This window comes from Canis lupus, chromosome 2 (genome assembly GCF_048164855.1).
Source record: "Canis lupus baileyi chromosome 2, mCanLup2.hap1, whole genome shotgun sequence".
NCBI lineage: Eukaryota > Metazoa > Chordata > Mammalia > Carnivora > Canidae > Canis > Canis lupus.
The window spans coordinates 93,200,601-93,224,687 of NC_132839.1; the positions used below are offsets into that span (position 1 = coordinate 93,200,601).

Genomic DNA, 24,087 nt, shown 5'->3' on the forward strand with positions numbered 1-24,087 from the left:
GAGCTTGGGGGCGGGCTGGTCGCCGGGCTGTCGCGAGGCCGGGGTCGTCGGCGGGCGGCGGCCTCTCGAGGGGGGCGCTGGGACCGGGAGCCCCGGAGTCGCAGTCCGCCCGCCCCGGCCCCGCCCCGGCCCCGCCCCCGGCCCGGCCTCAGCCAATAAGCGCGCGCCGGGTCGCGCCGCCCCCGGGCAGCCGGTCACGTGGCGGGAGGCCGGCCAATCAGGGCCGAGGAGACGCGGCCGCGGCGGGAGCAGCCGCCCTGGGTCCCGGGTCGCGCGGGGGCGCCCGGCGGGGTCTGTGCACGGCAGAGGGGGGCGGCGGGCTCGGGGCCGGGCGGGGCCGAGGCGACGTCGTGCACCTGCGGCCCCAGCTGCGGGGCCCGGCCCTCTGCGGCCCGACGCTCGGGCGACCTGGGGCGCGGGGTCTCGGGTCCGCTGCGGCCCTCCCGCTCCCCGCCGCCCGCACAGCCGCCCGCACAGCCGCCGAGGCCCCGGGGGCGCCCGGGGGCCGGACCCTGATGCTCCGGGATGCGGGAGCCGCACACCCTAGGCCCGTCGCCCGGAACTGCGCTTCCGACGCCCGCGGGGCCCAGGCCGGGCCCACCCGCCGCCCCGCCCCGCCCCGCCCCCGCCCGGGCCGGGCCTGCGCCTGCTGGAGCCTCCGCCCATGGATGGATGGCCTGTCCGCTGCCCTCTCCCGCAGCCAATTCTTCACATTCGGAGCAAAAGTAAAATTAAATAGATCATCAAGATTCACCTGTGACCAAAAAAAAAAAAAAAAAAAAAAGGATTCGCCTCTGACTGGGGCAGGAAACACACAAGATAAGCCTGGGAGCAAGGAAGTGCTGAGGGACAGACCCAAACCCACAAGGATGCGGCGGAGGGGGCGCGGCACGGGGGGCACAGCAGACACGCTGCCGCCCTAGGACCCACGACACACCAAATACCCATCAGCCCACACCGATAAACCAAGGACGGAGGAGAGAAACCGGCCATGCAGGATCCACAGGCTGGAAAAGGGGCCAAGAGAGCAGCTTTTGGTGGAGAAAGGTGACAAAACCACAGCTCCGGGAGCTCCAGGCCAACCTCACAGCGGGGCCTGCACCGACACTGGGTGTCCTCGGCAGGATGCCATGAGACCTGCTCGTGGGCTCTGCTGCTTCTCCCAAGCCATGACCCCAATCTAACCATGAGGAAAACATCAGACTCACCCCAGTTGAGGGATGTTCTACAAAATAACTGACAGCAGCACTCCTTACAAATGCCGAGGCTGTGAAACACAAGGGATGTGCGAGAAAATACCACCGCCAAGAGGAGCCTAAGGAGACATGACACCTGAAATATGTGATACCCTCCATGAGCTCTTGGGGCAGAAGAAGGACACCAAGGAAAACCTAAGGAAATCTGAATAAAGAATGGACTGAGTTAATAAAAATGTATCCACGTTGGTTCACTCAGTGTGGCGCGTGTAGCATATTCATGGAAAATGTTAATAGGGGATCAAGCGCAGGAATTTGGGACTCTACATGATCTTCACAACTTTTCTTAAAATTTAAAACTGTTCAGGGCGCCTCAGTGCGTCCATTGGTTGAGCGTCTGCCTTCGGCTCAGGTCGCGATCTCAGGGTCTTGGGATCGAGTCTCATGTCTGGCTCCTTGCCTGGCGGGGAGCCTGCTTCTCCCTCTGCCCTTTCCCCGGCTTGTGCTCTCTCTTTCTCGCTCATGCTCTCACTCTCTCTCAAATGAGTAAAATCTTTTTTAAAAACTGTGCTAAATTTATGTCCACTTAATTAATTTGGAAAAGGGAGAATCCAATTCATTTTTTAAAAACATTTTATTTAAAAAAAAACATTTTATTTATTTATTCATGAGACAGAAAGAGAGGCAGATACACAGACAGAGGGAGAAACAGGCTCCATGCAGGGAGCCCAACGCGGGACTCGATCCCAGGACCCCAGGACCATGCCCTGGGCCGAAGGCAGGTGCCAAACCGCTGAGCCACCCAGGGATCCCCAAGAATCCAATTCAAACACCATGAAAGACTCAGAAGAGAAGAAGGTGCAGGCCCAGCCCCTGACCGGCTCACCCGCCTGCAGAGCAGCAGAGCCACTTGGGGATGGACAGTCCCCGCTTCCCCTCGGATGTGCTCACTGCCTCCCCACAGGCAGGGTGGCAGCTGCCGCGTGGAGCCAGAGGAGGGAAAGCAGGCCGCTCCCTGACAGGCAGGAGGATCCCGAACTCTGTCCCCCTGGGGGCGATGGGAAGTGCCCCCCGGCTGCCCCGGCCCTGCCCAGTGGGGTGAACCTGGCCAGGGTGCCGGACGCGGTCACGGCTGAGCACAGGTGAGACCCACCGACCTGGGCCAGCGCCCTCTGCTCGGCCCCACCCGGCCTCAGGCCCCAGAAGCACGCGGGGTCACCCCTAGCCCCTGCGCTCCGAGGACCAGGGAAAAGCCAGTCGGTCTCCAAGACGGTGGGAAGAGTGTCAAACGGCACCATGCTGTGTGTGAGTGGAAGTCACCCCGGGTGAGGCTGTCGCAGCACAAAACGGGGAGAGTCAGCACGGCAACCAGACAGACACACTGCAGAGAACCAGCCTAGGAGGACAGACTGACAGCAAGCAAGGACCGGGACCCCACCTCGCAGGAAAATAACTCCAGACACAAGAGGAAGAACATGATCAGTACAATGCAAGTGCTGAGGCGAAGAACCGGTCAGCCAGGATCCGGTTCCAGGACAAAGCACTGAACACCCGTCCTCGGAAGGGGGCGGCTCCGGCGGGAAAGGGTACAGAGGATGCAGACTGAGCTACGTCGGCCAACTGGACGTTCGGGGGTCTGTGCTCCGCTGGAAAATGCACATTCTCTTGAAGTTCACATGAATATTCATAAAAACTAACTGCTGCCCGGGCCCGAAAGCTTGTCCCAACATAATTCACGGGGTCGGGCAAAGAGAGAGCAACAGAGTTAGAACCGCCGAGCGCTTGGGACTCCTCCGTGGGACAGAGACGCACTGAGCTGCACCGGGACACGATAAACTGGCTAACGGACCGGTGGGTGATGCCAAGGCACAGGGGACAGACCCGGCCGCGCAGCCACAGCCTGGCAGAGGGGGATGGAGGCACAAGATCGGCCCCCGGGCACAGAAAGCGGGTGGAGGCTGGGGAGGGTCCACAGCGGCAATCCCAGTCCCGAGAACCATCACCTAAGTGATGACAGCAGACGCCGAGGCAGCCTCTGTGTCCCGGGCCCTAGGCCCGGCTGCTCGGGTCCCCTCCCAGCTGCCGCGGCTGCCCTGCCGGTGGCCCCGCCGGTGGACCCCGGGACAGACCCCGGTCAGCGCACGGGGGAGCCATCCCAGCTCCTTTCACCCCGGAACAAAAAAGAGGAAGGACGCCAAGAGGTGTGTCTGCCTGCATCCTGGAGCTCCTCCCTGGACACGTTCCACGAGTGACAGCTCCGTCACTGTCCTCCGCAAAACCCAGAGACACCCCGTGGCTGAGCAAGCGTGTGTGCCACGTGCCACGGGGACGGGAGCCGCGGGCAGCTCAGCCAGGGAGGCCTTGGCGCTGGTCCGGGGCTGCCCGGGGGCTTCCCGTGCTGGGCATCTGATCCCCTCATCCCGGAGGGGAGGCCGCGGACCAGGCACAGCTACCGGCTACCCTGGAGGGCCGGGCCACGGGCTGCTGGGCCGTCCTGTCGCCCAGTGTGTGGTGTTGTGTCCAGCGTGACAGCAGAGCGCTCCTCTGTCCCGACCCATCGGTGGCTTCGCCTGGCTGAGCTGTCCTGCAGCGACAGCAGGCCCCCCCCCTCCCGACAGCTGGGCCAGCTCCGGGGGGGTCACAGCGGCTTCCGCCCTGCACCACATCCCTGCTTCCCACCTGGTGCTCCCTGCACCTCTAAGGGCGGCACTTGGACACCAGTGGCTTCCGGGGCAGCACAAACGAAGACGTCAGCGGACAGAGGAAGCAGGTCCCCTGGGTGGGACTGGACAGCTCAGCGACACACCACTGCCGGCTGTCCCCTTGCTGAGGAACGCCGCCTCGTCCCTGTTCATGGAGATGAGAAGCCACGGCAGAGTCTTGTCATGGACACTCCTCTTGGGCGGGTGGCCCCGAGTGTGGGGGTGCGGGGGTCGGGGTGGCGCATGCCCCACTGGAGAAGAAGCTGCAGACGGCTCCCCAGAAGGATTGCGCGGCCTCCCCGCCCCTCCGTCCGTGCCGGGGGGTCTCCGGGCGCGCAGGCGGCTCCACTAGCCCCGCAGCTTCGGCCTGACGGCACTGGTTCCTCGCGGTTCTGGGGTGAGGTCTGCGGTCGGGGGGCCACTGCAGCGAGCGGCCTCCTGGTTCTCGGGGGGCACCTCCCGTGTCCTCCGGCGGGGCTTGCGGGCATCCCCCTCACAACCCCACTCATGAGCCAGCACCCCAAGGCCCACCCCCGGTGGCATTCACCTTTGGGGGTACGGACCTGGGGGGACACGAACGCTCCGCCTGTAGCAACCTTCCAAGGGTTAGTCGTCCTCATGGGCTTGGCATCTCGTCTCGGCTTTACTTTGCAGATTAAATTCGTCAAAGGTTGAGGACGTTTCCATGCGCTTCTTGGCCACTGTCTGTTCCTCGGAGGAGTCCATGTAGCAAGGTGTCTTTTTAAAAAAGTCAATTTATTCTTTATCCTTCCAAGCAGGTGAGGCTTACGGAAAGCCTCAGTCCCCATGGATCCCCGTTTCCTCATTGTTAGCATCGCGCATTAGCTGGGTTGGCTCTGCTGCGAGCCAGGGCTGTGCTGCCCGTCACGGGCGTCTGCAGTCCACGTGAGTTTCCAGTAAGCTCCACACCCAGCGTGGGGCTCGCACTCGCAACCCTGAGATCAGAGCTGCTTGCTCCTCCACCTGAGCCAGCCGGGCGCCCCCGGACGTGAGCCTTCAGCTCCTTTGGGTAAATACCGAGGGACGGTCCGCTGGCTCGGGTGGGAAGCGGGTCTCGTTCTGTAAAAAACCACCACGCGGTCTCCCAAAGTGGCCGCACCGCTCGGGGCACTTCCCGGGGCGGCACTTGAGTTGCCAGCGTTCTAGGCTTTGGCCATTTTGATAGATGCTTCATTATCATTTCAAGTTGTGATCCTCTAACGACAGGATTTAGAGCATCTATTCATATGCTATTTGCTATCTGTGCGTCTTCTTTGGTGAGATGTCCAGGTCTTCTGCCCATTTTTTGAGTTGTTTCTTTTTTCTTTTTAAGATTTTATTTATTAGAGAGAGAGAGAGAGAACACAAGCAGGAGGAGGAGCAGAGGGAGAGGGGGAAGCAGACGGCCCACTGAGCAGGGAACCCGATGCGGGCCTCAATCCCACGACCCTGAGATCACGACCTAAGCTGAAGGCAGACCCCTCACCCACTGAGTTCCCCAGGCGCCCGAGCTATTTGTTTTCTTATTGTTGACTTTTAAGTGTTTGTGAATTGTGGATGATAGTCCTCTAGTAGATGTGTCTTTTGCAAATATTTCATCCCAGCCTGAGACTTGTCTTTACTCTCTTAACAGTGCCTTTCACAGAGCAGAGATTTTACATTTTATTTATTTATTTTAAAAGATTTTCTTAATTAAAATATTTTATTTATTTATTCTGAGAGACACAGAGAGAGAGGCAGAGACACAGGCAGAGGGAGAAGCAGGCTCCATGCAGGGACCCCGATGCGGGACTCGATCCTGGGACCCCGGGGTCACAGCCTGAACCGAAGGAGATGCTCAACCTCTGAGCCCCCCAGGCGTCCCAGAAATTTTACATTTTAATGAAGTCCAATGTACCAGTTTTTTTCTGTCATGCTTTTGGCGTTGCTATCCAAGAAATCACTGTGAGACCCAAGGTCACCTAGATCTTGCGTGTTATCTGTTAAGAAGTTTACAGTTTTGCATTTTACATTAGGCCTGTGATCCATTTGAGGGTAACTTCTGTGAAGGGTGTAAGGTCTGTGTCTTGGTTCATTTTTTTTTTCTTGCATGTGGACGACCTGTTATTTTTTTATTTTTTTTTTTAGAAGAGTTGTGTAGTATTTTTCTTTTTTTTTAAAAAAGATTTTATTTATTCCTGAAAGACACAGAGAGAGAGGCAAAGACACAGGCAGAGGGAGAAGCAGGCTCCATGCAGGGAGCCCGATGTGGGACTCGATCCCGGGTCTCCAGGATCACACCATGGGCTAAAGGCAGCACTAAACTGCTGAGCCACCGGGGCTGCCCTGGACGTCCTGTTATTACAGAGACTAACTTTTCTCCATGGTGTTGTCTTTGCTCGTTTGTCAAGGATCACTTGGCTCACTTTGTGTGGGTCTATGTCTGGGCTCTGTTCTGTTCCACTGAGGTACTTGTCTGTCCTCTCACCAACACCACGCTGCCATGCTGGGTTGATTCCCGGGACTTACAGTGAGTCTTGCAGGTGGGGAGTGTTGGTCCTCCAACTGTGCTCTTCAATATTGTATTGGCTATTGTGGGTCTTTTGCCTCTCCACGTAAACCTTGGGATCAATTTGTCAATATTCACTAGAGAACTTGCTGGGATTTTAACTGAGATCACCTGGAATCTACAGATCTGGTTGGGAATAACTGACATCCTGACAATATTGAGTCTTCCTATCCGGGAACATGGAATCATCTCTCCATTTATTTAGAGCTTCTTTGACTTATTTCATCAGAGTTTTATAGTTTCTTCCCATAGATCCCCTACATATTTTGTTAAATTTATACGTATGTATTTAATTTCTTTTTGGTACTGATGTACATAGTATTGTGTTTTTTATTTCAAATTCCCATTGTTCATTGCTGGTACTTGTATTTAAAATTTTGGGGGGGGGGGGGCAGCCCAGGTGGCTCAGCAGTTTAGCGCCACCTTCAGCCCGGGGTGTGATCCTGGAGACCTGGGATCGAGTCCCATGTCGGGCTTCCTGCATGGAGCCTGCTTCTCCCTCTGTGTCTCTGCCTCTCTCTCTCTCTCTCTCTCTCTCTCTGTGTCTCTCATGAATAAATAAATAAAAATCTTTAAAAATATTTTCTTTTGTAAAAAAGTATTATACAGTATGAGAGGCTTTTTTCTTTTAGTGTACAGTCCTATGAGGTTAGTGTGTAGAATTATGTACTTGTGTAATACTTAATGGTGAAATGCTGAATGCTCTCCCCCTAATATTGGAAACAAGGTAAAAATGTCCTCTCTCACCAGGCTTATTCCAAGTTGGAAATCCTGGCCAGGGCAAAAGGCAAGAAAAAGAAATAAAAATAATATAGATTGGAAACAGACATACACAGACTATATGATTATGTACATAGAAAATCCCAGACTATTCTAAAAGAATTACAACATCAGCACAGGATAACACACAAAAATCAATCTTATTACTATATACAAGCAATAAAAAGCAATATAAAATTAGAAACTGGAATTTAACACAATAACCTCCAAGAAAGAAAGAAAGAGAGAAAGAAAAGAAAAGAAGAAAAGAAAAGAAGAAAGAAAGAAGAAAGAAAGAAAGAAAGAAAGAAAGAAAGAAAGAAAGAAAGAAAGAAAGAAAGAAAGAAAGAACGAACGAACGGCAGATTGAAAGACTTAGGTATAAATCTAACCAAACATATATAGGATCCATATGCTGAAAATTACAAATTACTGACAAAAGATTTAAGAAGATCTACATAAGGGGCACCTGGGAAGCTCAGTGGTTGGGCATCTGCCTTGGGCTCAGGGCATGACCCCGGGGTCCTGGGATCAAATCCTGCATCAGGGTCCCCGCAGGAGCCTGCTTCTCCCTCTGCCTGTGTCCCTGCCTCTCTTTCTGTGTCTCTCAAGAATAAATAAATAAAATCTAAAAAGAAATTGAAAGACCTACATAAATAGTGATATAGCATACTCATGAATGGGAAGACTCAACATGGTATATCACTCTCCCCACAAATGATCTATAGAATTAACATAATTCCAAAAATCTCAGTAGGACATTTGCATAGATACAGATAAGATGATCCTAAAATTTATATGAAAGGGAATCGAGGTAGGATAGCTCAAGTAATTTTTAAAAAAGATTTTATTTATTTATTCATGAGAGACAGAGAGAGAGAGAGGCAGAGACACAGGCAGAGGGAGGAGCAGGATCCCTGCAGGGAGCCCGACGCGGGACTCGATCCCGGGTCTCCAGGGTCAGGCCCTGGGCCTAAGGCAGCGCTAAACCGCTGAGCCACCTGGGCTGCCCAGATTACTCAATTTTAATGCTTTTCCTAAAGCGACAACGGTTCAGACAGTGTGGTATTGACAAGCGGCAAGACATACAGGTGAATGATCAGAATAGAGTGCTGGAATAGACCCAAATACACACGGTCAATTGATCTGTGACAACAGTGCAAAAGCAATCCAGTGGAGGAAGGACAGTCTTTTCAACAAATGATAATGGAATGATTAGTCATCATGTGCAAAAAAAAAAATGGAACTGTGACCTATACCTTATGCCTACAACTAACTCAAATTGGATCACATATAAATAAGCATTAAAGTATAAAATGTTTGCAAGAAAACAAAGATATATTCATGACCTGGCATCTGCCAGAGTTTTAAAAAGGATGCCAAAGCATAATCCATGAAATAATCCATAAAAGAAAAATACTGATAGATTGGACCTCATCAAAATTAGAAACATTTGCTTTGCCAAAGATAGTGTCAAGAGAATGAAAACACAAGCTAAAGACTGGGAAAAATATTTCCAAACCACATATACAACTTAAAGCTTATATTCAGAATATATAAAGAACTCTGAAACTCAACAATGAGAGGAAAAAAAAAAACACTTCAATTTAAGGGTGGGCAAAAGGGGCACCCAGGTGGCTCAGCGGTTTAGCGCCGCCTGCAGCCCAGAGCATGATCCTGGAGACCTGGGATCGAGTCCCATGTCGGGCTCCCGGCATGGAGCCTGCTTCTCCCTCTGCCTGTGTCTCTGCCGCGCGCGTGCTCTCTCTCTCTCTCTCTCTCTCTCTCTCTGTGTCTCTCGTGAATAAATAAATAAAAGCTTAAAAAAAAAGTGGGCAAAAGATGCATCAAAGGATACAATGAGCATGAGATGTTCAACGTCAGTAGCCATCTGGGAAATGCAAACTCAAACCACACTGCGGCCCTCCTGCCCACCTGCACGGTGGCTGAAGTCAGGGAGGACACGGACAGCTCGAGCGTGCGGAGCTTGCTGCCAGATACGCAAACTGGGGCAGTTACTCTGGCAAAGGGTTTGGCAGCTTCTTGTGAAGATCGATGCACACTTAGCATACGACCAGCGGGTCCGCTTCTGGAGAAACAAAATCTTAGTCCACGTGCAAACCCGTACATGAATGTTCACAGCGGCTCTATTCACAGGAAACTGAAAACACAGCTTTGGGTGAACTGGAAGGGGGGTCCCGACATACGCGGCAGCGCGGGACTCGGAGGTGGCGTGGGGACCAGGTTGTGGAGAAGGCGGGCGTGCCGCTGCGCCGGTGGGGGCGTGCGTAGCAACAGAGGGTGAGCACCAAGGACAAGGACAAAAGACAAGGAGTCTTTTCGGCTGAGGAGCCACCCTGTGTCCTGACTGTAGTGGCTGCATGAATCCATTTTCATGTTAGAACTTCAAAACCAAAGGAAAAGGTTGATTTAAAGTTTTTAATTAATTTATTTATTTTTAAATATTTTATTTATTTATTCATGAGAGAGAGAGAGAGTCAGAGACACAGGCAGAGGGAGAAGCAGGCTCCCCGCGGGAGCCCCACGCAGGACTCGATCCCAGGACCCCGGGGGTCACGTCCTGACCCAAAGGCAGGTGCTCAACCGCTGAGCCCCCACACATCCCTGAAGTTTTCAATTTAAAAAATAAATAATTAACACAAATTCCTGATTAAAATATTTAGTAAGCTGTCACGGAAGGCAACTTCCCGACTTGGTAAAAGGTATATCAAAACCCCACACCCCCGTGCTTAAAAGCAGACATTATCCCCGTCAGGGCGCCCGGGGCCGCAGGCTGAGTGTCTGACTCCTGGTTTCGCCTCAGGTCACGGTCCCAGGGCGGTGAGACCGCCGTGGGAGGCCCCGCGCGGGGGGAGCCTGCGGGAGGGTCTCTCCCCCCCATCAAAGTCAGTTGTCCTCCTCAGTCGACCTGGCCCAGGTCCCCGCGCGGAGGGCGAACCCCAAAGGGGCACACCGAGCACATGAAGACACGATTGCTGTGGCTCGCTCCTCGGCGTGGACGCCCCCGAATCCCACCCGTGACCCTTGGAGCTGACTCGACCACAGAGGGTGTCTCTGCCCCACAGTGAGCAGGAGGCCTGGACCCCCGCCCGGGTGAGAGCTCGGGGAACGTGAGCGGGTCAGGAACCGCGTGGGAACCCGGAGGAGCCCGGGGCAGACGCGCACACCTGCTGCCCGGCGGGCTTGGGGTCGAAGCCAACCTGCCACGTAGGTGAGGAGGAACTTGCTGTACCAAACCTTGGGCCTGCAGCTCCCACGTGGCCCCAGGGCCGTTCCGTGACCCGCGGGGTCCCTGGTGTGACCGGATGCTTGCAGGCGGCCCTGGGCCCCGGGGAGCGGCCGGCACACCAAGGGTAGCAGGACGCGGGTCCACCTCTGTGCAGGGGGACATGGGGCTGCGCCTGCGCCCCGGCCTCCCTGCAGGCGACAGAGTGTCCAGTCCTGGGGCCAGGAGCACCCAGGGCCCCCGCTGAGCTTGCGTGCCCCGGGCTCCCCAGGCCCGAGAGACGCCGTTTCCCACCAGCATATTCTTGGTCGATCTGTGACAAAGCCCGGACCCCTTCATCTTTCAAGAATTTGATTAAAGGTGTTTTTTAAAAAGTCTTTTTTTTGATTTATGGGAGCGAGCGAGCGGCCGCAGGGAGCAGAGGGAGGCGGCCGCAGGGCCTGTGCCGAGCGGAACCCGAGCGCACCGACCTCCCGAGGCCTCACCGAGCCCAGGTGCCCGGAGTGGAGCGGCCCCGGGGTGAGGCGGCAGGGCCGCTTCCACAGCACCCAGCGCACTGGTAGGAATGGATGTACCAAAGTCCTCATTTCTCAGACCGAGGTGAAATCCAGCAAAGGTGGCGCCGCAGGAGCCGGAGCAGCTCGGGCGCAGCCCCCCCCCCCCGTCACTGGCTGCTCGGCCCGCACCCACCGCACGGGCTCCCCGGCCCTGCTCCTGGACGCGGGGGCTGAGCTGCGCCCGGCAGGTGAGGCACCGGGACGCACAGGTGACTTTGGCGTGACATCCGGGTGGGGGGCGCCTGCATCAGCAGCAGGGGTGCCCAGCTCCGGCGCTGTCCTCGGCTCGCCTCAGGTGATGCACACGCACCGAACAGTCCCGACAGCTCACGCCGGGCTCCGACCTCACGCACCTGCATTCCCACTGAGCTGCAGGCGGGGCCTCTGCGTCCTGCCCGCTGTCGTGCACCTGCACCACCCACCTGCGGACACCCCAGGGCGGGGCCCTAACCTGCAGGAGGCGGGGCCCTACCTATGGGCAGTGCAGCCCTAACATCGGGGTGGTGCAGCCCTAACCTGCGGGGCGCGTGGGTCGCCCCTGAGACCACGGTCGCCTGCCCTGACTCAGCCCATGAGGCCACGGTCCTCGGACGAAGGAAGCCACACCACGAAGGAAGGTAAAAGAGGCGGTTTCTTAACGTGAGACTTTTCTTCCAAGTTCACGGACCTGAAATTCGTGAAATACAACTTTGAGCATCACGTTCTCTCAGCTCCTGTTTTCTGATTTCCTAGATTGCTGTCCACTACTTAACCTTTATAAAATAACGTGTTGGGGGCAGCCCAGGTGGCTCAGCCATTTAGCAGCGCCTTCTGCCCAGGGCGTGATCCTGGAGACCCAAGGTTGAGTCCCACATCGGGCTCCCTGCATGGAGCCTGCCTCTCCCTCTGCCTGTGTCTCTGCCTCTCTCTCTCTCTCTCTCTCCCCGCCCCCCCCCCCGTGTCTCTCATGAATAAATTAAATCTTAAAAAATAAATAACAAAAATTTAAAAATAACGTGTTGGGTGTCATGTCCTCCCCCCGGGGCCTCTCACGGGTCATCTCGTGTGCACTTTGCTGGGCCCGGGGTGCCCACACGGAGGCGACTGCACCACACGAGCACCCGTTTGGTGGGCTGAGGGCTCCCGATGCCGGCGGGCCTCACGCAAGCCCCGGGGGGCTCAGGACCAGAAAGCTGGAAGAAAGCGGAGGGCCTCCCGCCCGCCCGACGGCGACACAGGCCCCCTGCCCGGTCGGCTGCTCAGCCGCCAGACCCTGCGAGCAAACGCGTGACCACCCCCTACGTACACACAGGGGCAAATGGGGTCACCGGGTGAGCAGTGACACCACCACCCAGGCCAGGGCTGCCTAAGACCAGAACAGGCTCACGACCCCAGGACCTGGTCACCAGCACGACCAGGACAGGTGGAGGCCTGGGGCTCAGCCGGCAAGTGTGGGCCCTCAGCTCCGTCCTGACCCGGGGCCTTGGGGGCGAGGCCACGTCGGGCCCCTGCTCAGGGGGAGCCTGTTGTCCCTCTCCCTCTGGCCAGCCCCCACTCATGCTCTGTCTTAAATAAATAAAATCGTGAGAAAAAAAGAACCAGAATATGCGGCAGCGGCCCAAGACCGTTAAACTCCTTTAAAAGGGAGGACTTCGCATAAAGAGTCAACTCCAGATGCTGCCCATTAACAGCGACTGCGAGGGGCACCCGCCACTGAGCCCCGTCCAACGGATGTCGGCCCAGGACAGGTGCCCAGGGTGGCTCAGGACACGGGTCCTCATCTCCACTGCTCGCTCACAGACTGACTTTGCGTTTGGTTTGTTCGCTTCTTACCCCTGCCGTATGGTGTTTATTGTGATTTTTTATGTGTTCAGTCTCTGTGAGGTTTAGGAAGTCCCATAAACCGTCGTGTGGTGTGACTGAGCTTGGAATCCGAATCCTGTTGTCCCCTTGCTTTACAAGTGGATGAGCTGACGTCTGGGCAAACAGAGCCGTGCGTGCTCCGAGGGCGCCCAGGACACTGACCTGCACAGGAGCGGACAGACGCGCACTTGCCGGTTCTGCTGAGATCCGACCGAGGGAAGTGAAGTGCTGTCGCCCGACCCAGCCCAGGGACCAGCAGGTTCTTTTCTAACAGTGTTGTCACTGGCTGTCCACCAGAGTGAGTGTTCACTCTAAGCAAACAGCTGAGCGGCGTGGACTTTACCCACATTCCCGCCAGAGCTTCGGTACCAAACACTGGCCCCCTTTAAAGGGAGTTCTGAAGATACAAGTGCCTCGCGAAGCAGAGTAACTCGGTGACCAGTCTGCGTGGGCTCAGGGCAGGGTGACCCAGAGGACGGCGTGTGGCACGACGGGCGCTGTACCAACGCCGACGGCGCCGCTCAGACCGTGTGCCTCGCAGCCCACGCAGCCCACGCTCTTTCAAATGTTACATCATATACACACGTACAGGACAAAACACAAACAAACAAAAAAACCCCAAACCCAAAGACAAGTATTTTAGATGATAAATTTCCAGCCTGGAAAATTTTTAGGTAAGTTTTCTTTTGCTTTTATTACAAGCATATAATATTAATTGGCAAAACACTGAGTACAAGCTTCACTATCATAAAATCAAAACATTTAAGCAATATTCCAAAAAAGATTTTAGACAAAAACTAGCCACCAATAGTACAAAAATTACACACCAACACAAAGCATAAAAAATGTAAACTTTCAAATTAAACAGTCAAAAATATGTATCTGCATTGTCATCTCAGTAAACCGCGACAGTGTCCATGTTGCCACATGTGACGATCAGGTTACTGGCGGCTCACAGCCCTGAACCCTACGTCGCTCGGGGAGAGTATGGTTTTCTTATACCCAATTAAGCCGTTGGAACAGACATTTACACTAACGCTACACACACTTTAGGGGACACTCAACCTTCAGTCCATCCTTCAGATGCGCTCGTGGACACGGGAGCCACACGCGGTGCAGGCGACGGGCGGGCGGGCGGTGGCGCAGGCAGCCTCCTCGGTGGGACACCTGTCTCTGCCTGGCAGGGACGGGATCTTCGTAAAGATTACAGCTAGCCCGAGCCACGGGTTTCCTAAGCTACGGATCCCAACTTAGGTCGTTTGTTTAGACACAAGGCAGAGCAGCACCCTGGCTTTCAGGCTACGGCCCCCGGGACGTGCCGGAGCTAAGTGCTTTCCTGAGGAAACCGAGAAACCGCCTTTTTCCTGGGTCAGCTATCTGCGCTACGTTTACTTCCAGCGTCTTGAGAGCACACCTAATATTCACATGTAAAGTAGAAATCAGCTGGCTCGTTCCTAGAACAATCGATCCAATGACACATTTTAAATTGCTGCAAAACGCCCTCCTGTGCACTTTGAGAGAAAAAAATGAAACGAATTTGTAAAGACTTCGCCACAAGGAGGCTTCAGAGGGCCCAGGAGCCCCGAGGAAAGTAGCACCGTCCCGTCCGTGGCCGACACGCGGCGGTGCCTCCAGGGCCGTGAGCACGCGGGGCCGGTGTCCACGGCCGCCTGCCCGGCCGCCCCGCCGCACGGGGCACACACACAAACCATCCCCAAACAGCATTCTTGTTCTTAGAACAGCAACGGAAAAGGAAAACCCAAAGAGCTGAATGTACATACACTGGAATTCCACCTACATTCCCTTTCGATTTAGCAGAAGAGATGTGACGTTACAATTTAGGTAGATGTCTAATCAATGCATCTGGAACCTATTGCACAAAAGCATAAACGATGCTCTTCATCTATACAGAACAAAAACATACAAATTAAAAGCTACTCAAAGTAAAAAGAAGAAGCTTGCAAAACATGTCACAATTTCATTTTATATGCCTGTAAATAAAGCTGGACCACGGAAACCAAACAATTGGATGGGAAAATATGATAGAAGGCTTAAAATAGAATAAATAATTTTATAAAGTTAAGTTTTCTTTTTTTTAACCCCCCAAATCTTAAATTCAATATTATATATTCTATCTGAATTTTCTATCTTCATGAAAACTGCATTTAGTGAGACCGTGTGCTGGGCAGCGCGTCCCACTGTGGTGACGGTGAGACAGGAAGAAGGTGACCGGACAGCACTTGTTTTACCAGCGGAAACCGTCGTGGAAACCACTTCACAGGAACTCCATCTGTTAACAAAGAAACCTAGTAGGACCCGGCACTAACCGATCCTGGCTTTCATGCCGGGAAAAACCAAATTCAGCCTTTCGACGTGGACTGAGCGTGCCAGCGGGGAAGGGGCCCCCGGAGCTGCTCCGGGGCCGTCCTGCCGTGAAGACAGTCTGCGTGAGGAATCTTAGAAAAATAGGTATGTCTGCTGCTGAGGTTTCGTCGGGTTAACACGGCTACAAAAGGGGGTCACAGGAGGGTCAGCGGCCAGCCGGCGGCGCTGGCACTGGCTCCGTCTCCACCTCCGTGTCGGAATGCGTCCACTTAGCACCATAGCAAATTCAAGTGATTTCAAAGATAGCTACAAAGTTACAAATATGTGTAGGGAGATCCTCCGGCGACCCCGCGGCTAATCGCACCGCGGGTCGGCTCTGGGTGTGGATGCGGACCCCGCGGAGCCCTCCCCGCCTCCCCGCGGGCGGCCCCCAGCCCGCACCGAGGCACCGCGGCCGTGCGCGGCGCTCGGCAGTAGTGTGTATGCTGAGGTAGACGGTGCGAGTCACGCACACGCGTGCGCTCGCTGGACCCCGCGGGGCGGCCAGAAGCACGACGCGGCGCGCCCGGCTGCGCCCCCTGCACGCGGCCCCCACGTCGCTGCGCTCGAGCCCGGTCCGACCCCGCGCCACACCCGCCTGCGCACGGCCCGGGCGGCTCTCCCGTCCCCGAGGTCAGGCCCGGTCGTGGCTGCTCCCGACGCTGACGTCTACGAAGAGGGGGCAGCAGAGACCCAACCCTCGCTGTCGGGGCGGCAGGACGGCGACAGCTCCTGAACACGGGGCGGGAGGGGGCGGCGAGCCCATGGACCCCAGGGCGACACTCGTGGCCCAGAAAGGCCGCTTCTCCTCCCGCCCTCACACGCTCCAAGTTACTGCTTTAAAGGGACAAATACTGATGTGCTGGCAGAGTTTATTCACTAATTCCACAAAAATATGAACATCTGCGAGGAGAAAGGGGTGAACCGAGAGTGTGCTGCCTGCCACGGCCGCGCCGGCCCGTCGAGGAACCGGGAAGGCAACCGCAGGCCCCACCGGAGCCCGGGGACGTGCTGCCCGACCCACGCACCTTCCCAGGAGAGACCCCCCCCCCCGCCCCCGGGCCACCACCCTGTCCGGCACGGTGAGCACGGGAAGGAGTCAAGCAGGGAGATTAAGCGGGAGCCCTGAGCCACCAGGGCCCTCACAACGTCCGAGGACGCAGGTGGCTCTGCAGGCCAGCGCCCAGCCAGCCAATGCAGCCCCGGGGCCCTGCGGGCCGTGCCAGCCCAGCCGCGTCCGGGGGGTGGGGGACCCTCCCGGCCTCGGCCAGGGCCGCAGCGCGTCCTCGGGGCCCAGGCGCCGGCGAGGCAGGGCAGCCGCGGGCTGACGTGGCTCCTAACGTGGAAAACTAAATCCCGTGGCTAACTCATAGTATTAATGGAATGCTTTTAAATTAACCATTTATATACCTTCTAAGTCTTCAGGAAGCTAAAGGCAACATAAATATCGTCATTCACCAAGAAGAGATATTTTTTTCAATAACTTAGGAAGGGTTCAATAAACGTACAAGTATTTTTGAGGATTATCGTGAACCCAAATTCATAAACTAAACGGAAATGACCAGATTTTCAAGGCCTGGGAAGCAAGCACAGGTCGCGTGGCCACTGTGTTTACCATCTAGTCTGCGAGAGGCGCCTCTCCGGCCGCTGAGACTGTGAAGTGTTTCGTCGTCTTGTAACCGTGGTGCTGGTAGTGTCTTGTCGAGTGTGAATTCTCTCATACAAAAGTTATAAATACTCTATTCAGGAATCTGGTCCCGCGACACCGCAGGCGACACCCGCGTGCAGCGGGGCCCGGCGTGGGGCCGCGCTCAGAGCAGGTCCATCTTGGGTCTGTAGTGCAGCAGGAGCGGCGCCTTCTGCAAGACAAAGTCAGAGCACGGTGCCCATCACGACGGCCAGCCGGGGGGACGGGCCCCAGGCCTGCGCACACCTGCACCCCACCTGGTCCCGCCCGTCCCCTCAGGGTCCTGCTGCTCTGGGCCGCCCCCCAAGTCGAGGGTCCTGCCATCTGCCTCCTGCTTCACGGGGGGCACCCGAAGGCTTTCGGGCACCCTCTGGGTGCAGCAGCGGACCACGGGGTGACCACCTTGGCCAGGAGGACCCCAGCCACACGGGCTCTGGACTGATGATCTAGAACCTTCCCGTCAGAGTTGTTACTTCTAAGTTCCTTGTTGGAAATATGCACAGAAAAGTAGTTGTCGGATTCTGACAACCCAACAACCCAATCTTTACAAAGTGACGGGTCTCACCTTGAATCTCCATCTCGTGACAACCACAAATTTGAGCGTGTGGTCCTTGCCCAGGATTTCCTCATTGCATAAAATGTCCAGCTGGCGGGAGAAGAAGGCTTCAGTCAGGACGCCCAGAGCACGGCGCTCAGCACACCTGGCCCCGGCACTGCACCAGCCAGCCAGGGGCACACAACGTGTCGCCTGAGGGTGACGGGTCCTGTTTCCAGGTGGCACAGGTGGGAGTGCTCGGAAGGCCCCGCCCCAACCCACCCAAGGGTGGAAAGCACCCGGAATCTGGACTCACACCCCCCAGGTCCCCTGCCCCAGGCCCTTGGCTGCTGTCACCACAGTACCTGTCTCCCCACCTCAGTCCAACTCTTGGCCGAGCGTGTCCCTCTTACCTCAGTGAAAAAGGAAATGGGCTCTTCAGATGGTCTTTCTCCTTTATTTTTTAAAAAGACTATTTTTAGAGCAGTTTTAGGGTGAGGGCAACACTGAGAGGGAGGTGCAGAGGTCTCCCATGTGCCCCCATCCCCCCAACCCGCACCGGAGTGGGCGTGTCATGGAGACACATGGTCCTCACCCAGGCGACAGACGGCGTCAGGGTCACCCCCTGGGCTGTGCACTCACGGCAGGTGCCCCCCGCGGTATCCCAGGGTGCGGCGTCACAGCCCCAAGGCCGCCGTCCTCCCCCTGTTCACCCCCCAGCCCCGACCACCGCTGACCCTGTCACTGTCCCCAGAGGTCTGCCTCTTCCAGAAGGTCCCACGGCGGGAATCAGGGGACTGCTTTCCCTTAGTGATATGCACTTAAGGTTTTCGTGGCTCGATAGCTTGTTTCTCGTTAGCATGAGTAACACCCCACCGTCTGGGCGGAGCACAGTTTATCTGCTCACATGCTGGAGCAGATAAAACACGTCCTGGTGTTTTCAAGTTTGGCAATTACGAACAAAACTGCTATAAACATCTGCATGCGGCTGTTGGTGTGGACGTAAGGATTCGGTTAATTCGGATGAACACCAAGGCGTGTGACTGCTGGACCTCGTGCGCAGAGGGTATTTACTTTTGTAAGAAACTGCACCGTTCTGCAGCGTCCACGGGGTTCATCCAGGTGGTGGCAGTTGGCAGTCTCCTACCTGCTTAAGGCTGAGTAACACTCCTCGTATGGATTGTGTTTATCATTCCATCCGTCCGTCCATCCATCATCCATCTGCTCATCCATCCATCCGTCCATCCATCTGATCATCCATCCATCTGTCCATCCCTCTGTCCATACTCCTGTTCATCCATTCATCCATCCATCTATTCATCCACCTGTCCATCCATCCAATCATCAATTTGTCCGTCCATCCATCCATCCATCCATCCATCCATCCACCCACCTGTTCATCCATCCGTCCACCCATCCCTGGACATGTGGGTGCTTCCACATCTCAGCGGCCATGACCGTGGGGGCCCTGCCCTCGGCTCTGGGAACCTGCCCAGACGTGGAAGGGCTGGGCCGTGTGGTAATTCTGTTTTTGAGGCCCGTCCACGCTGTCTTCCATGGTGGCTGCACCCTGTTAACACCCCCTGCCCCCCTCAATGGTGCACAGGGTTCCAGTTTCCTCACATCCTTGCCACTTTTATCTTCTTGTTATTTACTTTTTTTTTTTTTTTTTTTTTTTTTTTTTTTATAGTAGCCATCCCCGTAGGTTATGAGGTGGTTCCCAGTAATGACAGTGACACTGAGCATCCTTTCACGGCTACTGGCTGTGTGTGCCTTCTTGGGAGAAATGTCTAAGCCTTTTGCCCATTGTTAAAGCAGGTTGTTTGGTTTCTTTTACGCTACATTTTAGGAGTTCTCTATATACTCTGGATAGTAATCCCTTATCAGGTGTATGGCTTGCAAGTAATTTCTCACATTCTGTACAAAATTTTTTTATTTTCAAAAAGTCCAATTCGTCTACTTTTTTCTTTTGTTGACTGTGCCTTTGCTGCCCTAGCCAAGAAATCATTGCCAAATCCAGTGTCCTGAAGCTTTTGTGCTATGTTTTCTTCTAAGGTTTCATTGTTTTAGGTCTGACATTTAGGTCCCTGATCTACTTCAACTTCTGCACGTGGTGTGAGGCAGGGGTCCAATGTCATTCTTCTGCATGCTGATGTGCAGTTTCCCCAGCAGTTTGTTGAAAAGCCTGTCCTTTCCCCATTAAGTGGTCTTGGCACCCTTGTTGAACATCACTTGACCACCTACGTGAGGGTTCATTTCTGGGCTCTCTATTCATCTCCATTGATCTAGAGGGCTGCCTTTATAATACCAATATCACACTTTTTGATTAGTGTAGCTTCATAGTAAAACCTGAAATTAGGAAGTGTAGGTCCTTCAGTTATGTTCTTTTTCAAGATTATTTCAGCAACTTAGGGTCCCCTGAGATTTCATATAAAATTTAGGATGGGTTTTTAAATTTCTGCAAAATATATCATTGGGATTTTGATAGAGATAGCTTTGACTATAGATTGCTTAGGTAGTATTGACATTTTAACAACATTAAGTCTTCCAATCCGTGAACTTGGAACATGTTTCTATTTGTTTATTTATAAAGATTTTTATTTATTTATTCATGAGAGACACAGAGAGAGGGAGAGAGAGAGGGAGAGACACAGGTAGAGGGAGAAGCAGGCTCCATGCAGGGAGCCCGACGCGGGACTCGATCCCAGGTCTCCAGGATCATGCCCTGGGCTGAAGGTGGCGCTAAACCGCGGCGCCACCCAGGCTGCCCGTTTCCATTTATTTATGCCTTCTTTAATTCCTTTCAGTAATTTTTGTAGTTTTCATTGTACTAGTCTTTCATCTTCTTGGTTAATTCCTAAGTATTTTATTATTTTTGATGTGACTGTAAATTGAATTGTTTTTTATAATTTCCTTTTCAGATTACTCATTACTAATGTACAGAAATGCAGGTGATTTTTGTGTTGACTTTTGTCTTGCTATCTTGCTGAATTTGTTTAGTAGTTGTAACGTGTGTGTGTGTGTCATCTTTGGGATTTCCTTTTTTTTTTTTTTTTTTTAAGAAAAAGCCTGCTTTTATTGATGCACCCATAGACGGACCCACAATTTGAAAGGGACAGCGACCCAAACATGACACTCGTGGTTAACGCAACTGAAACACAAGGGGCAGAAGATGGCTTTACAGGGCCACATGCCTCCTAAGTTAGGGATGGCTTCTGCTATCATCTTGTCTTTGAAAGGGGAGAGCTTGCCGACGCCTAGATTCTGCTCCATGCCCTTGACCCCAGCAGCGACGGTGTGGAGCAAGAGGTGGTCTGCTTCCTGGAACTTACCGAAGGAACACTGAACAACTCCTTCCTTTCTGTTCGTTGCACCCACAAGGGAGAAAACAAAGCAGGCTCCAGCATATGCCATGGACAAGGTGGCAGGGCCTGCTCCAGCTTTGGCCTTCACCACCTCCGTGCTGGCCTCCTGGATTGCCCAGGGAACAGCCGTCAGCTAGTCCTGAGGAAGGTCCACCTTGAGGGTGCACTGAGAGATCGGGGGACGACAGTCTCTCCAGCATGGCCGCCAATGAGCCAATGACAGGAACGTTGAGTCGAGCGGGATCCAAACCCTTCAGCTCTACAATCAAAGTGCTGACTCTGACAATGTCCAAGGTTGTCACCTCGAAGATTTTATTGGGGTTCTATGCTCTGTGTTTCTTGAAAACTTTTGTCGCGATTGGGATGGTGGAGTTTAGTGGATTTGCAGTGATGTAGCTCGCGGCCTCAGGTCAGGGCTGGGTGCAGGCAGCAGGCAGGGCGACCACAACTGGGGCACCGGTGTTGACCAGGTCACCCCGTGGCAGGCCTGGTTTTTCCTGGGACTCCTGCTGGAATAACCACCACATCTCGGCCTTTTAGACGGTCAGCCAGCTGCTTAGGTCCGAGGTAGCCTCTCCCGGGTGCCCTGGCCTCAGATCTGCGGCCACCCCGGGTGTACAAGCACTGTCGTAGAGGGTCAGGCGGCTGACAGGCTGCGCAGTTCCTCCGAAAGCCCCCAGCACGGCTCTGTTAGCATTTTCTGGGCCGACAGCGGGGTGGGCGAGGGCGGAGAGCGTGGCTGGAGCGGGCGGGCAGCGGAACGGCAGGCAGGTGACACCACGACCTCCACCTCTTTGGGATTTTCCACATTAAGATCACATCATCGGCAAAGAGAGGGATGCTCACTCCTGCATCTTCCGCATGGAACCCCTCCCCCTGCCCGCTCCCAGCAGGACGCCTACAGGACCGCGTGGAACAGAGGTGGTGGCAGCAGCATCCCCACCTTGCTCCTCATCTCAGAGGAGACGCGTTCAGTCTCACGTCGCGTCGGACATCTCCCGGGGTCTTCTACGTGCTTCTTAGTGTGTGCAGGTGCTTCCCTTGCGTCCCTGGTTCGTGGGGTGTTTTTATGTGGACGCGTGCTGAGTGGTCACAGGCCTGGAGACCGGCCTCAGCGGCGACGATCCGGGGTCCCCCCTCCACTCTCCGATGCGCGTGTCACATGATCCGTGTCCCGCCCGCGCCTGCGTTCCAGGAAGAGTCCCCCTTGGTCATGGGGTACAGCCCTCTGGACGCGCCGCTACCCCGGTTGCTGGGAGGGGGTCACGGATGTCGGGCTCCGGTTTTCCTTTCGGACGGTGTCTCCGTGTGGCTTTGGTACCCGGCTGATGCTGGCCTCCCAGAATGAGTCGGGAAGCTTCTCTCCCCCTCAGGCTTTGGGAAGAGTTGGCAAGGACGTTGGGAGAACCACCTGCGAAGCCAGCAGGTCCTGGGCTCTCCTCCGCGGGGCGGTGTCGGATCCTGAGCCGGGCTCCGTACCAGTCGTAGGCCTGTTCACACCCGGCATCCCCGTGACTCGGTCTCGGAGGTTCTGTGTTTGCAGCCCTGCGTCCCCTCATCCCAGTTATCCCGCGTGCTGGTGTTCAGCTGTTCACGGGACGCTCTGACGACCCTTTCTATTTCTGCACAATCAGTAACAATGCCTCTGCTTTCATTTCAGATTTTAGTAATTTGTCTTTTTTCTTAGTCCATTAGCTAGAAGTTTGTCAAAACTTTAATATTTTCTTTAAAGATTTTGTTTATTTGAAAGACAGTGCACACAAGCTGGGGGAGGACAAGCAGACTCCGCACTGAGCACACAGCACCCCGCGTGGCTGGGTCCATGACCCTGAGATCATGACCGGAGCTGAAATTAAGTCGGAGCTGAAATCAAGTCGGAGGCTTAACCAACTGAGCCCCTCAGCTGGTTTATTGACCTTTCCAAAGAACTGAATTTCTCTATTGTATTCTGTTCTCAATTCCATTTATCTCTGCTTTGATCTTTGTTATTTCCTTCCTTCTGCTGACTTTGGGTGCAAAGCTTTGTTCTTTTTCTAGTTCTATGTTGTTGATGAGGCCTTTCTTGTCTTTAATGTAAGTATCTATGGTTATAAACTCCCCCCTTAGCACTGTTTTTACTGTAACCTACAGGTTGATAAGTCGTGTTTTCATTTTTATTGGTCTCTAAGTATTCTCCAATTTCTCTTGGATCCGTTAGTTGTTTGAAAGTGTGTTGTTTAGTGGCGCCTGGGGGCTGGCCAGGAGTCTGCTCAGGTCCTGATCCCCGGGTCCTGGGACGAGCCCCATGTCGGGCTCCCTGCTCAGTGAGGAGCCTGCTTCTCCCTCTGCCCCTCCCCGCACTCGTGTGCTCTCTCTCTCTCTCTCTCACTTTTTCTCTCTCAAATAAATAAATCTTAAAGAAAAGTGTGTGTATTGTTCTTTAAATAAATCTTAAAGAAAAGTTCCACGGTATTGTGAACCTGCCAGGTTTCCTCCTGTAACCGTCTCTGACTGTGTGCTGCTGTGGTCAGAGAAGACGCTCTGAGGCAAGTCTGTGTCTGCCTTCCTCTTATAAGGACCTTTTTGCCACTGAATTTAGGGCCCAGCTGGATGATCCAGGATGATCTCAAGATTTGTGACACATCAACAAAGACCTTTGTTCAAATAAAGTCACATTCACATGTTCTGGGCGTTAGGAAATGGATGTATGTGTTGGTGGGGTCACCGCGTGGCCCACTATGGTCTGCCTTCTGGTCCCTCGGATCCACATCCATCTCACGTGCTAGGTGCACTCGCCCCATCTCCACATGTCAGCGTAGCGTTGCCACCTCAGGAGGGCCCCCCAGTGACACCCGAGCCGACAGGCTCACCCAGCCTTCTGTCCACCCCCTGCACACACCAGGGGCTCCGGCTTTCACTTAATTCCCATCATTTACCACCAAATACCTGAAAGTATCTTACTAACCTGCCCACTTATTCACCCTTCCCCCAGCCAGTCGTCCATCCATTTGTGGATGACGAAGAATAGCCTCTCTTCCAAAGGAACACCCTCTCCCTGCCGCCCCGCCAGCTGTCCCTCCTGGTAAGGGGCTCTCCTGCGCGCGTCTGGCCTTCCCTCCACGCTCTTCACCACCACGTCCCATCACACTGGCCACACTGGCAGGGAGCATGCACAACAAATGGAGATTTTTTTTCTGACTTAAAATCTCCAAAGATATAAAAACAAAAAAACCCAAAGAACTTTAGAAGTACCACTTTTACAAATGAGAAACGATTTGTTATAGTTTCTATTGGTGGTGTAGCTCC

At 54.4% G+C, this 24,087-nt stretch overlaps 1 protein-coding gene and 1 pseudogene across 8 annotated transcripts in view; both read right to left on the bottom strand.

Annotated features, from left to right (window-relative positions):
• Positions 1-24,087, bottom strand: part of PCGF3 (polycomb group ring finger 3) — a 72,286-nt gene that overhangs the window by 9,804 nt on the left and 38,395 nt on the right. For 4 of the 8 annotated variants that reach the window (XM_072810057.1, XM_072810076.1, XM_072810064.1 and 1 more), the window contains 2 exons: positions 17,468-17,548; positions 16,071-17,074 (listed from right to left, as the gene is read on the bottom strand). In XM_072810057.1, coding sequence (XP_072666158.1) covers positions 17,027-17,074; positions 17,468-17,548 — 129 coding nt within the window. In that variant the 3' untranslated portion in view covers positions 16,071-17,026. The other 4 variants (XR_012023169.1, XR_012023167.1, XR_012023173.1 and 1 more) reach the window with 3 other exon arrangements.
• LOC140623630 (malate dehydrogenase, mitochondrial-like) lies at positions 20,352-24,084 on the bottom strand (annotated as a pseudogene).